At 42.0% G+C, this 14,253-nt stretch overlaps 1 protein-coding gene across 2 annotated transcripts in view; it reads left to right on the top strand.

Moving 5' to 3' along the window:
• fads2 (fatty acid desaturase 2) overlaps positions 1 to 14,253 on the top strand; it is a 101,376-nt gene that overhangs the window by 61,978 nt on the left and 25,145 nt on the right. For both annotated transcript variants that reach the window (XM_063062038.1, XM_063062037.1), the window contains 2 exons: positions 7,132 to 7,329; positions 12,338 to 12,439. In XM_063062038.1, coding sequence (XP_062918108.1) covers positions 7,132 to 7,329; positions 12,338 to 12,439 — 300 coding nt within the window. The remainder of the gene's footprint in view (positions 1 to 7,131; positions 7,330 to 12,337; positions 12,440 to 14,253) is intronic.

Raw genomic sequence — 14,253 nt, 5'->3', positions numbered from 1 at the left:
AAAAGACTAATCATGCAAGCAATAAAAGTAAGTAAATAGCTTTCAGAACAAAAGTGAGTTCATAGACTCAAAGCTCGGACCAGCCAGAGCAGGCCACAGCCCCAGCCTCAGTTCAGCACAGAGCCGAGTAAATGTTGCAGAGAAGCGAATAGAACCAGCCTGAACCTTGCGTTTTGTCCCGACACAGGTCTTTTCAATCCATCTGGCCCGACATTTAATTCATCCAAACACTAGATCATTTCTCCCACTAGGAGTTGGGCCCTGTCACATGGAGACACGTTGGGCCTGGCTGTCACGTTTCAGCCTATACCCAGCCATTCCAGATCGGTCTGGCGCTTAGAAGGATCAAAGCTTGCTCTTGGTTTGAGTGGACAGGCCTTGAATCTGCCTCTCCTCTGCTCCGACTTTACCTCGAATATTGCACGACTTCTTGACTTTGCCTTGCACCCACATGCTTCAATCCTCAACTCACCTCTTCATTGTTTGCAGTGATTGTTTACCATAAACTTTACAAGAAAAAGTGTTATTAATAAAGAATTTAGTTGTATTCATTGTTTTGGTTGCCACCAAGAGTTTAAGTATATGCTGATATCAGGTCTCCAAAGTGACTCCAACCATAAAGGCCCAATGAGCATAAAAGTGAAAATGAAAATAATTCCTGTGGAAATTTGGAGGCATTTTTATCTGCATGCATAAGTCAAGAGCAGTGTTAAGGTCAGTCAGCATGCAGAAGAAGGACAAGAACATCATTAAATAACTGACTAAAATATTTAGTATACTAATGCAGAGTCGATAGCAGTAGATTTCAACTACACAAGGTACTTTCAGTCATCCAGTTACCCCTTTGTGAGAGTTGATATCGGATCACTGGAAAATGATGCTGGTGAGGTAGTAATGGGTGAGAAAGAAATAGCAGATGAACTTAAGAAGTACCTTGTATCAGCCTTCACTGTGGAAGACACTAGCAGTGGGCCAGAGGTCCATGAGTGTCAGGGAACAGGAATGAGTGCCATTGCTATTACAAAGGGAAAAGTGCCAGGCAAACTCAAAGGTCTTAAGGTGGGTAAGTCACCTGGACCAAATGGACCACATCCCAAAGTTCTGAAAGAGGTTGCTGAAGAGATAACAGATGCACTGGTTATGACCTTTCAAGAATCATTTGATTCTGGCATAGTCCCAGAGAACTGGAAAATTGCAAATCTCACTCCAATCTTTAAGAAGGGAGGAAGGCAAAAGAAAAGAAATTATAGGTCAGTTAGCCTAACCTCAGTGTTCGGGAAGTGTTGGAGTCCAGTATTAAGGATGAGATTTTGGGGTACTTGGACACTAATGATAAAATAAGTCAAAGTCATCGTGGTTTCTGTAAAGGGAAATCTTGCCTGACAAATATGTTAGAGTTCTTTGAGGAAATAACAAGCAGGGCGGACAAAGAAGAGGCAGTGGATGTCACTTACTTGGATTTTCAGAAGGCATTTGGTAAGGTGCTATACATGAGGCTGCTTAACAATATAAAATCCCATGGCATTACAGGAAAAATACTGGTATGGATAGAGGAACGGCTGACAGGCAGGAAGCAGCGAGTGAGAATAAAGGGGCCTTTTCTGGTTGACTGCCAGTGACTAGTGGTGTTCTTCAGGGGTCAGTATTGGGACTGCAGCTTTTCACATTGTTTGTCAATGATTTAGATAATTGAATTGCTGGCTTTGTGGCAAAGTTTGCATATGGTACAACTATAGGTGGAGGAGTAGGTAGTGCTGAGGAAGCAACGTGATTGCAAAGGATTTAGACCAATTGGAAGAATGAGGAAAAAAGTAGCAGATGGAGTACGGTGTTGGGAAATTCATGATAATACATTTTGGTAAAAGGAACAAAAGTGCAGACTATTATATAAATGGGGAGAAAATTCAAACATCAGAAGTGCCATGGGACTTAGGAGTCGTGGACTTAAGGATGTGGACTTAGTCATAGTCATACTTTATTAATCCCGGGGGAAATTGGTTTTCATTACAGTTGTTCCATAAATAATAAATAGTAATAGAACCATAAATAGTTAAATAGTAATATGTAAATTATACCAGTAAATTATGAAATAAGTCCAGGACCGGCCTATTGGCTCAGGATGTCTGACCCTCCAAGGGAGGAGTTGTAAAGTTTGATGGCCACAGGCAGGAATGATTAATTAGAAGATTAATTTACAAGTTGAGTCTGTGGTAAAGAAGGCAGGTGCAATGTTGGCATTCATTTAAGAGGAATAGAATATTAAAGCAAGTATAGATCTATTTTATCTGAAAGGTAAGAGCAAAAATCCTTATCCTTTAGCAAAGTATTATTTAAACACCAACTATATTCACCTCTTTTGTGGTTCAATTTGAGTATAAGGGAGACAGGAGTATGATCCAATATAAATATATCATGGTAAGTACAACCAACTACTGACGAGACCAATTTCGAATCTAGCAGAAAATAATCCTAGATTTATATACTGTGGAGAAATATGAAAAATCCTTCTTCATAGGATTAAGAAGCCTCCAAATATCTACTATGTTATACGATTGCATGAGATTATTAAGTGTTACACTATTTTTAAGTGAACAAACTCGGGGACATTGTCTTTCTAGGAGGGAGTTTAAGATGCAATTAAAGTCTCCTGCTACAATTATGTTAAAGTCAGACAGATTAGGCATGGCCTTAAAGAGGTTCTGAAAAAAAATTGGATCATCAAAGTTGGGCCCGTACACATTCACTAGTGTCAATGGTATAGAATTTAATATTCCACTTACTATTACATATCTGCCCCTCAGGTCAGCGATAGTTTGTGTGTGAATAAACGGTATTTTTTTTTATTAGGATTGCAACACCTCTAGTTTTAGTACTAAAATTCGACTGGTAGACCTGAGATACCCAGGAGGGACAAAGCACTTTCGCTGCTGTTTTCTTAATGTGCGTTTCTTGGAGAAAGCAAGTGTCAGCTTTGAGTGTACGAAGATGTGCATACACCTTCCCTCTCTTCAGTGGACTATTTATCCCCCGTACATTCCAGCTGACAAGTTTAGTCTCACCAATGCTGTGAATTAGATGTCATATCTGTTGCTTAACAAAAATAATATGGTCGTGGCATAACACAAACTGTAACTCGAACAAATAGATGTGCTGTAACAACCCCTTGAGAAACACAAGAAACCCTCCCAATAATAAAAACACACCAGGAGTAGTACTTCCATACCCCTAACCTAGAGTCAAAGCTATATCCAAGAGCCAACACATGCCCCGGAATAGCGAGATAACTACCCATTACTCACTAAACACGGGAGAAACACCTCTTCACAAATACACTATGAAATATAAAAATAAACAATAACAATCAGTCCTCACCCACATCTTAGTGTGAGCTTATTTTTCAGTTCCTCATGAGCTGAACATAACAAACAGTCTGCAGATGAAGCCGCTATCGATCAACGACGAACCCAGCGTTAATCTGTTTTTAGGTTGATAGGGTGTCCGAATGTCAATCTTTAACTTCTCAGCTTGGGAACTCCTCCGCTACGGCTGCAGTGCTGAATGTACTGGTGGTATTGTTAAGTGTAACCACAAACCTCGCGGGATACCGGAATCCACACCTAATTTTCCAGGCTTTGCATTTCTCCTTAATGTGCTGAAAATCCTGACATTTCCTCATGGTAGCTGAGGTTAAATCCGGGTAAATGAACACCGGACATCCATTATATATCAGTGGAGCTCTCTCCCTGCACAACTGTAGCACCAGCTCTTTAACCTGGTAGTGGTGTATCCTCGCAATAATAGCTCTTGGCCTGCCATTTTTAGCAGGTGCTAGGCTCCGGTGGGCACGGTCCACTTCAATCGGCTGGTGGAAATGTTCTTCCCCCAGCAACTTCAGAAGCATCGTGGCTACAAATTCCGTTGGCTTATTGTCTTCGGCTTTCCCCTGAACCCCGATAATGCGAATGTTTTGACTGTGAGACCGAGCTTCAACGTTATCCACCTTAGCCTGTAGCTGCGTGTTTTGGGATACAAGCCGCCTCTCCAACTCATCGATTCGCCTCTCATACAAGTCGGCGGTATCCTCCATTAAAGAAACACACTTACTGACTTCGGTTAGAGCTGCTGTTAGGTTCATGATTGACTTATTATGCTCAGCATGTCTCCCATCTACCAAACTGCACAGCTTGTTTACCACCACAAGGTCTTCTTCAATGGTTGTTGGGCCCGGGGCGCTAGCAGCACTGGCTTTAGCTTCTCCTGGGCCCGCTAGCTTCGCAGAGCCCTCGCCAGAATCATCTTCTCCTGTGCCCTTTTCTTGTTTCTTCCCTTTACCTGGCTTCGTCATTTCGTTCAGTCCATTACACCTCACTTCAGTCACTTAAAAAATAAGAGTTAACTGCTATTTGGGTGAGGCAAAAAGTGAAGGTAGGCGCAGCTCCCGGGACACACGTCTACTCCATACCAAGACCCTACATGACTTTTGGAAAACCCTTCCAGTTTCATTAGTGAGGAGGGTTAACGAAATCAAGATGATTGTACTGCCACGATTTCTTCATCTTTTCCAGTCAATTCCATGTTTTATTCCCCTGTCGTATTTTAAGCAATTGGATTCAATTATTATACCTTTCATTTGGAATTATAAAGCCATTAGAATTACTAAAAAACACTTGTCAAAGCCCAAGGAAACAGGTGGTTTTGCCCTACCAAACGTTAAAATATATTACTGGGCTGCTCACCTATCCATTCTTGCATGGTGGAAAAAAGGCCCAGCCTCTACCTCAGACTCGTGCCCACCATGGTTACTCATAGAGCAAATGCTCTGTAAGAAGACTTCCTTACCAGCTCTCCTTAATAGCCCCACTGCAGTTAATAACTCACATTTTAGTAACAGTTTTGTGGTCGGCAGCACTGTAAGAATTTGGAAGCAGATTCAACTACACATTAAGGCCCCAAAAACTTATAGTGACACTCCAATTTGTGACAATCATTCCTTTTTACCTGGCCTGAATGATACTGTTTTTTCTATCTGGAGACAGAGAGGCATCTGTAGTGTAGGTGACCTATATATTAATGGAAGCTTTGCCTCATTAGCGCAGTTACAAGCAGTTTACAATATCCCTACATCTAGTTTTTTTTAGATATTTACAAATTCAAGATTATGTTAGGAAGTATATACCTAACTTCGAAGTTTTAGACAAACATGAGTCCCTGGAGGCAATAAATAAATTTGATCCTGTTACTCGTAGTGCAGTATCCTATTTTTATCGGATCCTACATAATGGAGCTCGGGTGAATACTGCAGGTTTTAAACAGGCATGGGTGGATGAATTGGGTATAGAACTGACAGAGGAGGTCTGGGATGAGTGTTTAAAGAGTATACATGGTCGTTCAGTCAACGTCAGACACAGACTTATACAATTTAAAACAATACATAACTTCATTATTCCAAAGAAAAGTTGCACAGTTTCCACCCTGGTGTTTCACCAGTTTGTAATAGATGTAAATTTGTGAACAGTAACTTGTCACATTCATTCTGGTCATGTTGTAAGCTTTATGCATACTGGAAAAGTATTTTTCACTGTTTCTCTGAGGCTTTTGGGAAGCGGAGGGAACCAGACCCGCTCATAGCCACCCTTGGAGCAGCAAGCTCCCTATCTTCAGCCAAAATGTATGAAAAAATGGCTGTATTGTTTGGAATGGTGATTGCTAAGAAGTTAATCCTGCAAATGTGGAAAATGGACTCTGTGCCTGCGTACGATCTGTGACTGAGAGAACTGGCAAATACTTTACATTTGGAGAGAATGAGACTATGTAATGAGGACAGAGGGGACATCTTTGAAAGGATATGGGGCCCTGTATTGGACTTTCTTACGGGGTGAGGACTGAGGTTTTTTGGTGCGGTGCACCTCTGCTGTGTATGTTTACTTTTGCCTTTATATTTTTCTCCCTTTTGCTGCTCAATATTTAATTTGATTTTGTTATGGTTGTGGTTTTTGTGGATGTGCTGTTTTTTTTGTGTTTCTTTTTGTTTGTTTGTAATAAATAAAAATAAAATAAATAATTTTTTAAAAAAGAATATTAAAGCAAGGATATAATGCTGAGGCTTTAAAAGACACAGATCAGACCACACTTGGATGTGTTGTCATTAGAAAGAGTCCAGAGGAGGTTCACGAGGATGATTCTGCAAATGAAGGGGTTAACATATATGGAGTGTTTGGCAGCTTTGGGCCTGTATTCACTGGAACTTAGAAGAATGTGGGGAGATCTCACTGAAACCTACTTAATGTTCAAAGGTCTAGATACGGTGGATGTGCAGAGGATGTTTCCTGTGGTGGGAGTGTCCTGAATTAGAGGGCATAGCCTCAAAATTGAGGGGCAACCCTTTAGAACAGAGGTAAGAAGGAGTTTTTTTCAGCCAGAAAGTGGTTAATCTGTGGAATGCTCTGCCACAGACAGCTGTGGAGACCAAGACCGTGGGAATATTTAAAACGAAAATTGACTTTCCTGACTGGTCAGGATATCAAAGGTTATGGCAAGGAGGCAGGTGTATGGGGTTGAATGGGATCCAGGATCAGCCATGATGGAATGGCGGAGCAGACTCAATGGGCTGAATGGCCTAATTCTGCTCCTATAGTAGAGCTTTCAGGTTTACCAGAATTTCTTCTTTTTATGAAAGGCAAAATATAAAACATTAATTCTGCTTCTCTTGTCTCTGGTGATGCCCAACCTGCGAAGTATTTCCAACACTTTGTTTTCTTTCAGATTTCCAGCGTGCTCACTACTTGGCTTTTAGTTTAAATTTTATGTTTTTACCAACCTCTTCCAAGTACCACAAGTTATTTTGATGGACTTCACCCGTAAAATCCTAGATATACTTAAGATTAATAGCAAAAAAAATCCTAACTTGAAACAAACCTGTCTCCGCTTGAAAGACATTAAGTACTTTAATAGTTCTATGATGGGCTTTTCCATAGATGGGAAAGGAACATGTTGCTGTTCAACTTTTCTCCAAACCTTGTGTAAGTCATTAATTCCCAGGATTAACATTTGAAATGATATACAAATAATTTATCAAAACCAAGTGGTTGAAAACAGTTTACTGACGTTTCCAATGAACTTTTTTCTTTACAGCGTGAGTTGATTGACGATTTTCGGGCATTACGGAAGACAGCAGAGGATATGAAACTGTTTAACACAGACCTAGTGTTTTTCTCCCTCTACCTTGCTCACCTCTTTGTCTTGGAGGTTTTGGCCTGGTTTACTTTGTCATATTTTGGGACTGGCTGGATTCCAACTCTCATTGCTGCCTTAATCCTGGCAACCTCACAGGTAAGGGGCTGTCATAGTCATAGGATCAGATTAATGAAGTGAGGATTAAAGGTGAACAGTGGAATACCTGTGCCGTGATTGAACAAAGTCACCAGGAGACACTGAAACTGGTGGATATAGAAGTCTTTATTCAGAAGAAGAAGCAGACATCATACTGGAGACACTCTTAGGAGAGGCCTCCTGACCCAATATTACATGACATTTTTACATGCTAAAGATCAAAGGTAACAACAGAACAATTCTATTGTTACAATGCATTCATAACGCTTTCTTTGATTCAAGCACCTACATCTTCACACCCGCACTCAAAACACTCTGAATTGAATGTTAACTCTTACTGTCTCTGAGCTGCATTCGTGCATATGCAGACATCTCAGATAACTGGGGTGTTTCTTGGTATGCAATTGTCCCCATTCTGTAGCTCCAGGAAGACCATAGTTTGGAGGTGCATTTTAACTTCAATCTACAATCCACATTCAGATCTGAAGACTGATTGCTGTTGAAATTAACATTTGCTATATTCCCTAACTCCAGGATAGACCCTAACACTTGAACGTAGCGGAGTATTTAACTCACTGGTCCTTTCGTTTTTTTATTAGATTAGATTAGATTAAATTATGAGGACACGCAGTCCTCTTTTATTGTCACTTAGTAATGCATGCATTAAGAAATGATACAATGTTCCTCCAGTGTGATATCACAGAAACACAAGACAGACCAAGACTGAAAGACTGACAAAAACCATATAATTATATAGTTACAACAGTGCAAGCAATACCATAATTTGATAGAAGAACAGACCATGGGCACGGTAAAAAAATTCTCAAAGTCTCTCGAAAGTCCCATCATCTCACGCAAACGGTAGAAGGGAGAAACTCTCCCTGCCATGAGCTTCCAGCGCCACAAACTTGCCAATGCAGCATCCTGGAAGCACCTGACCACAGTCCGACTCTCAGTCCGTCCGAAACCTTCGAGCCTCCTACCAGCTCTCCGACACCATCTTGCGGAGCACCATCTCTGCTGAGCACTTCGACCCCAACCCCAGCCGCCAGCAACAGGCAAAGCCGAAGAATTGGGGCCTTCCCTCCGGAGATTCTGGATTGCACAGTAGCAGCGGCAGTGAACCGGGCATTTCAGAAGTTTCTCCAGATGTTCCTCTGTGCTTCTCACGTCCGTCTCCATCAAATCAGGATTGTGCACGACCCCTATTTAACAAATACGATATCATTTCACCGGAGAGGCCGCACGCGCTGCATCGCGCCGCCATCTTCTCCCTTTCATTTTTTTATTCATTCATTCATTAGATTTTGATTAGATATCTTGAAGAAAAAGCTAATTGTTACACACGATTCAGAGGCATGTAACCTAACCAATCCTACTCCATTCAATCATCAAAATACTCTTTCTTTTTTTCTAATCATACAAATGATTTAAAGGGAGTAAGTAGCTACCATGTGGGATCCCTTAAAAAGCTATTGATTAATGAAGCTTCATATGATCAGATTTTTTAAAAGGAAATTGTCACTTGCAAATTTCATATAGCTTTATTCAAGAAAAATAGAATCTATTTAGAAAGTGAATTTATGATTTAATGCAAAATACCAGTGTGTTTCCCTACCAGAGGTTTTCCATGGAGCAGTTGGAAAAGAGCAGCCTTATTCTTTTGCTTATATCCTAAGCCTTTCTAATATTAAACTGCAGGATTTTTATCAGACAACTTCTGAAATCAGCTTGAAGATACTGAAACGTATTCAAACCATTGTCTGTTTGAGGCAACAGAAGCGTTCATAATCTTGGAGGATTTTGTGAATGCAAACTGAACAACTATTTTCACTGCCACACACACAAAATACTGGAGGAACTGAGCAAGTCAGCATCCATAGAAATGAAAAAACAGTGGAGCTTTCGGATGAGACCCTTTCTTTGGTCAGTAACAAAAAGGATGTTAATATTAGATTAACACAAAAGAAAAGAGGGAGGCAAAATTTTCTGCAAAGATGTGCTACTGGAATGACTTATGTGAAACAGATAGAAATAGAAACAACCAAGATTTTTTTTAAAGGAGTGACTAAATATCCTAAAAAGAAGCAAAATCCAATTAAGATTGTGTGGAGAAGGTCAATGGTACACAACTAATTAAATATATTCCTTTTGAAACCGGCACAGACTTGGTGCTGATTTCCCTCCTCCTGCACTACAGTATCCGATATGTATTGTACCTCTGAGAATTCCATTGACACTCACTCAGATTCTAGCTATCTCCTTGGTAACTAATTATGGTAATTCCTGATTCATTATAAACTTGACTCTTAAAAATCTCCTAGTTAAAACCGTTTTAACAATTCAGGAACAGCTTCTTCCCCTCTGTCATCAGGTTCCTGAATGGACATTGAACCCATGAACACTACCTCACTACTTTTTTAGCAATACTTGTTAAATTTAACTATTTCATATATATATATTGTAATTCACAGTTTTTAGTATTGTGCATTGCAGTACATAAATTGCTGCCACCTAACAACAAATTTCATGACATATGTCGATGATTTTAAACCTGATTCTGATGCTTAATTCTGCATAGTCATTAAAGGCATTCCTGCATGTTTATAAGAATTATTCAAAAATCTTAGTTGAATACTTTGTCTCTACTTTGGGAAGGAGAAATAACTGTAATGAAATTATATGAAGTTTTCTTGTCAGATGAGCTAGTTGGTCTGGGTGGTTAGTGATGAGAGCAATTGATCTATTTATCTAGGAGGATCATTTGCTGATAAATTTTAGTGTGTTCTGATATTGGTAGATGGGCATGCAGTTGCCATTCCAAAGGATGATGCGTATTATATTACAATTTTGAAAATGTGCCACAGGGGAATGAGGATGGGTTTAGGTTATCAAGGCATGGGTAGTTGTAGGCAGAGGATCGGGAGATGGAAATGGAGGTAGGATGGATTAGCACAATAGATAATGACAGCAACACAGAGAAAATGCTGGAGAACGCAGCAGGCCAGGCAGCATCTATAGGAAGAGGTACAGTCGACGTTTTGGGCCCAGGCACTTCATCAGGAATAACTGAAAGAAGAAATAGTAAGAGATTTGAAAGAGGGAGGGGGAGGGGATAATGACAGCAGGTGGAGTAGGATGTTAGAGTTACAAAGAAAGGTTAAAGCCAAGGATTAAGGATGTGGGATCAGAAATGTGGCAGAAGTAGGGAAGGAACCCCAAGCAACACACATCAAAGTTGCTGGTGAACGCGGCAGGCCAGGCAGCATCTCTAGGAAGAGGTACAGTCGACGTTTCAGGCCGAGACCCTTCGTCAGAACTAACTGAAGGAAGAGTTAGTAAGAGATTTGAAAGTGGGAGGGGGAGGGGGAGATCCAAAATGATAGGAGAAGACAGGAGGGGGAGCGATGGAGCCAAGAGCTGGACAGGTGATTGGCAAAGGGGATACGAGAGGATCATGGGACAGGAGGCCCAGGGAGAAAGACAAGAGGGGAGGGGGGGAACCCAGAGGATGGGCAAGGGGTATAGTCAGAGGGACAGAGGGAGAAAAAGGAGAGTGAGGAAAGAAAGTGTGTATAAAAATAAATAACAGATGGGGTACAAGGGGGAGGTGGGGCATTAGCGGAAGTTAGAGAAGTCGATGTTCATGCCATCAGGTTGGAGGCTAACCAGACGGAATATAAGGTGTTGTTCCTCCAACCTGAGTGTGGCTTCATCTTTATGGTAGAGGAGGCCGTGGATAGACATTTCAGAATGGGAATGGGATGTGGAATTAAAATGTGTGGCCACTGGGAGATCCTGCTTTCTCTGGCGGACAGAGCGTAGGTGTTCAGCAAAGCGGTCTCCCAGTCTGCGTCGGGTCTCGCTAATATATAGAAGGCCACATCGGGAGCACCGGACGCAGTATGTCACCCCAGCCAACTCACAGGTGAAGTGTCGCCTCACCTGGAAGGACTGTTTGGGGCCCTGAATGGTGGTCAGGGAGGAAGTGTAAGGGCATGTGTAACACTTGTTCCGCTTACAAGGATAAGTGCCAGGAGGGAGATCAGTGGGGAGGGATGGGGGGGATTGAATGGACAAGGGAGTTGCGTAGGGAGCGATCCCTGCTGAAAGCAGAGGGGGGGGGAGGGAAAGATGTGCTTAGTGGTGGGATCCCGTTGGAGGTGGCGGAAGTTACGGAGAATAATATGTTGGACCCGGAGGCTGGTGGGGTGGTAGGTGAGTACCAGGGGAATCCTATTCCTAGTGGGGTGGTGGGAGGATGGAGTGAGAGCAAATGTACGTGAAATGGGGAAGATGCGTTTGAGGGCACAGTTGATAGTGGAGGAAGGGAAGCCCCTTTCTTTAAAAAAGGAGGACATCTCCCTCATCCTGGAATGAAAAGCCTCATCCTGAGAGCAGATGCGGTGGAGACGGAGGAATTGCGAGAAGGGGATGGTGTTTTGACGGAGGAACCCCAGTGTTATTTTGGGACTTGAAGGGACAAGAGTGAGATGAAAAGGTAGTGGTGGGCATAGTGGGGTTTTTAAATGTTGTAGATATGATGCAAATGATTCAAGCTAAACATGTAAACATGGACATTACCTTACACAGTGTCTAATCCAAGACTGCATTCTGAAGGCTAATTGTCCAGGGAACTCTCAATGACGATTTCTCCCAGGGCTACATAGTCTAATATGCACTGCTGTGTTTCAAATGATTTGTTGTCTGAGGAATGCTGTGTACTTCCCTTGAATGACTGACATGGAAATTGCGTCAAGTGAATAAGGATGAATCATTACAGGAAAAGTCAAGGTGAATTTCTGGAATAAGTTGTAAGGATGCAGAAAAAGTTGTTATCAAGGTTCATTCCAGTGAATTTTAATATTGAAATACAAAAAGCGGCAATATATGATCAAATTTCAATACTAGGGTTTTATTACTGACTATAAATAGTAAAAATAATGAAATCTGTTTTCCTATCCCACTGCATTATTGCAAAGTAATTATCTTTTTCTATGGATTCCAGGCTCAATCAGGCTGGCTTCAACATGACTTTGGACATCTGTCTGTATTCCGGAAAACAAAATGGAATCACCTGCTACACAAATTCTTGATAGGTCACATGAAGGTAATCATTACTTTGTGTAAAGTTTTCTTGAAAGTTTTGAACAATGGCCAATCAGCGATCCAGATTGATTCTCAAGAACAAATTAAAATAAGGCAGGGGCAAGTGGAGTGGTTTTTTTTGAAATTGACAGTGTTTGAGTGGTTATTTGAGGCTTTAGGTTTTCAAGGCTTCAACAAGGCAAAATTTGTGTGAGAGAAGGCAAAGAAGCTGCAGATAGATTCCCCCCCCCCCCCAGTTCATTTATTGTTTTCCTTCTTAATATTTGCACTGTAGGAACAGTAGGAATGCCAGGCAGGACAGTTGAATGCTCCTCATGTGGGATGTGGGAAGGCAGGGAGTCCTCCATTGTCTCTGAGGGGGGGTCATAGTTAGGATATGTAGAGAGGTAGTTACGCCTAAGGTGCAGGACACGGGAAACTGGGCAAGGGGAAAGGGAAAGTCAGGAAGGTGAAAGTAGTTAAACAGACTGCGCAGGGTACCCCTGTGGCTATCCCCCTGAATGACAGGTATACCACTTTGCGTACTGTCCTAGCAGAGGAAAGTCACAGCGGTCAGGCCTCTGGTACTGAGTCGGGCTCTGTGACTCAGAAAGGAAGTGGGGAGAAGAGGTGAGCTGTGGTGATAGGGGATTTGTTCATTAGGGGAATAGAAAGGTTCAGTAGATGAGAACGAGATTCCCAGATGGTATGCTTCCTCCCAGGTGCCAGGGTCTGGGACACCTTAGATCAAGTCCTCTGCATTCTTAAGTGGGAGAGTGAGCAGCCAGAGATCGTGGTGCATGTAGGTGCCAATAACATAGGTAGGAAGAGTGACAAGGTTCTACAAAGGGATCCTAGGGAATTAGATGTTAAGTTATAGGACAGGACCTCCATGGTTGTGATCTCAGGATTATTACCCATGCCACGGATTAGTAAAGGCAGCAATAGGAATATCATACAGTTTAGCATGTGGCTAAGGATTTGGTGTAGGAAGGAAGGTGTCAGATTTTTGGATCATTGGGGTCTCCTCTAGGGAAGGTGGGACCTGTACAGAAGAGACAGTTTGCACCTCACCTGGGAGGGGCCTCACATCCAAGCAGAATCCTTTGGTAGTGCTGCATTGTGGGGGGGGGGGGGTGTTGAGGTTAAACTAGACATGATGAGGGATGGGAATCAGAGTGCCAGAACGGAGAGTGGAGAGGTTGTGGAGACAAAGTCATGAACCAAAGGGCTGAATGTGGTGCTACTAATGTTCAGAGTTGCATATATTTCAATGAAAGAAATATTGTACGAAAGGCAGATGAGCTCAGGGCATGGATCAACACACGGAATTATGATATTGTAGCCATTAGTAAGACTTGGTTGCAGGAGGGGCAGGACTGGCAGCTCAGTATTCTGGGATTCTGCTGTTTTAGACGTGACAGAACAGGAGGGATTAAAGGAGGAGAGTGTCATTATTAGTCAGGAAAATGTCACAGCAGTATTCATGACAGACTGGAGAACTTGTGTAGTGAGGTGTTCTGGGTGGAACTGAGGAATAAGAAAGATATGACCTTGTTAATGGGGTTATATTATAGACCATGCAACAGTCCATGGGATTTAGAGGAACAAATTTCTAGAGACATTGCAGACTGTTGCAAGAAACATAAGAAAGTTATAGTGGGTGATTTGAACTTTCCACCTATTGACCCATACTCTAAAACAGGGGTCCCCAACCTTTTTTGCACTGCGGACCGGTTTAATATTGACAAAATATTCTTGCGGACCGGCCGACCAGTGGGGGGGGGGGGGGCTGGTGGTAGGGTTGCCAACGAACAAGAGTAGCAGTCAAATGCG

This window comes from Mobula hypostoma, chromosome 11, assembly GCF_963921235.1.
Source record: "Mobula hypostoma chromosome 11, sMobHyp1.1, whole genome shotgun sequence".
Lineage (NCBI taxonomy): Eukaryota > Metazoa > Chordata > Chondrichthyes > Myliobatiformes > Myliobatidae > Mobula > Mobula hypostoma.
The sequence above is the reverse complement of the archived record's forward strand: the minus strand, read 5'-3'. Positions and strand labels throughout refer to the sequence as shown.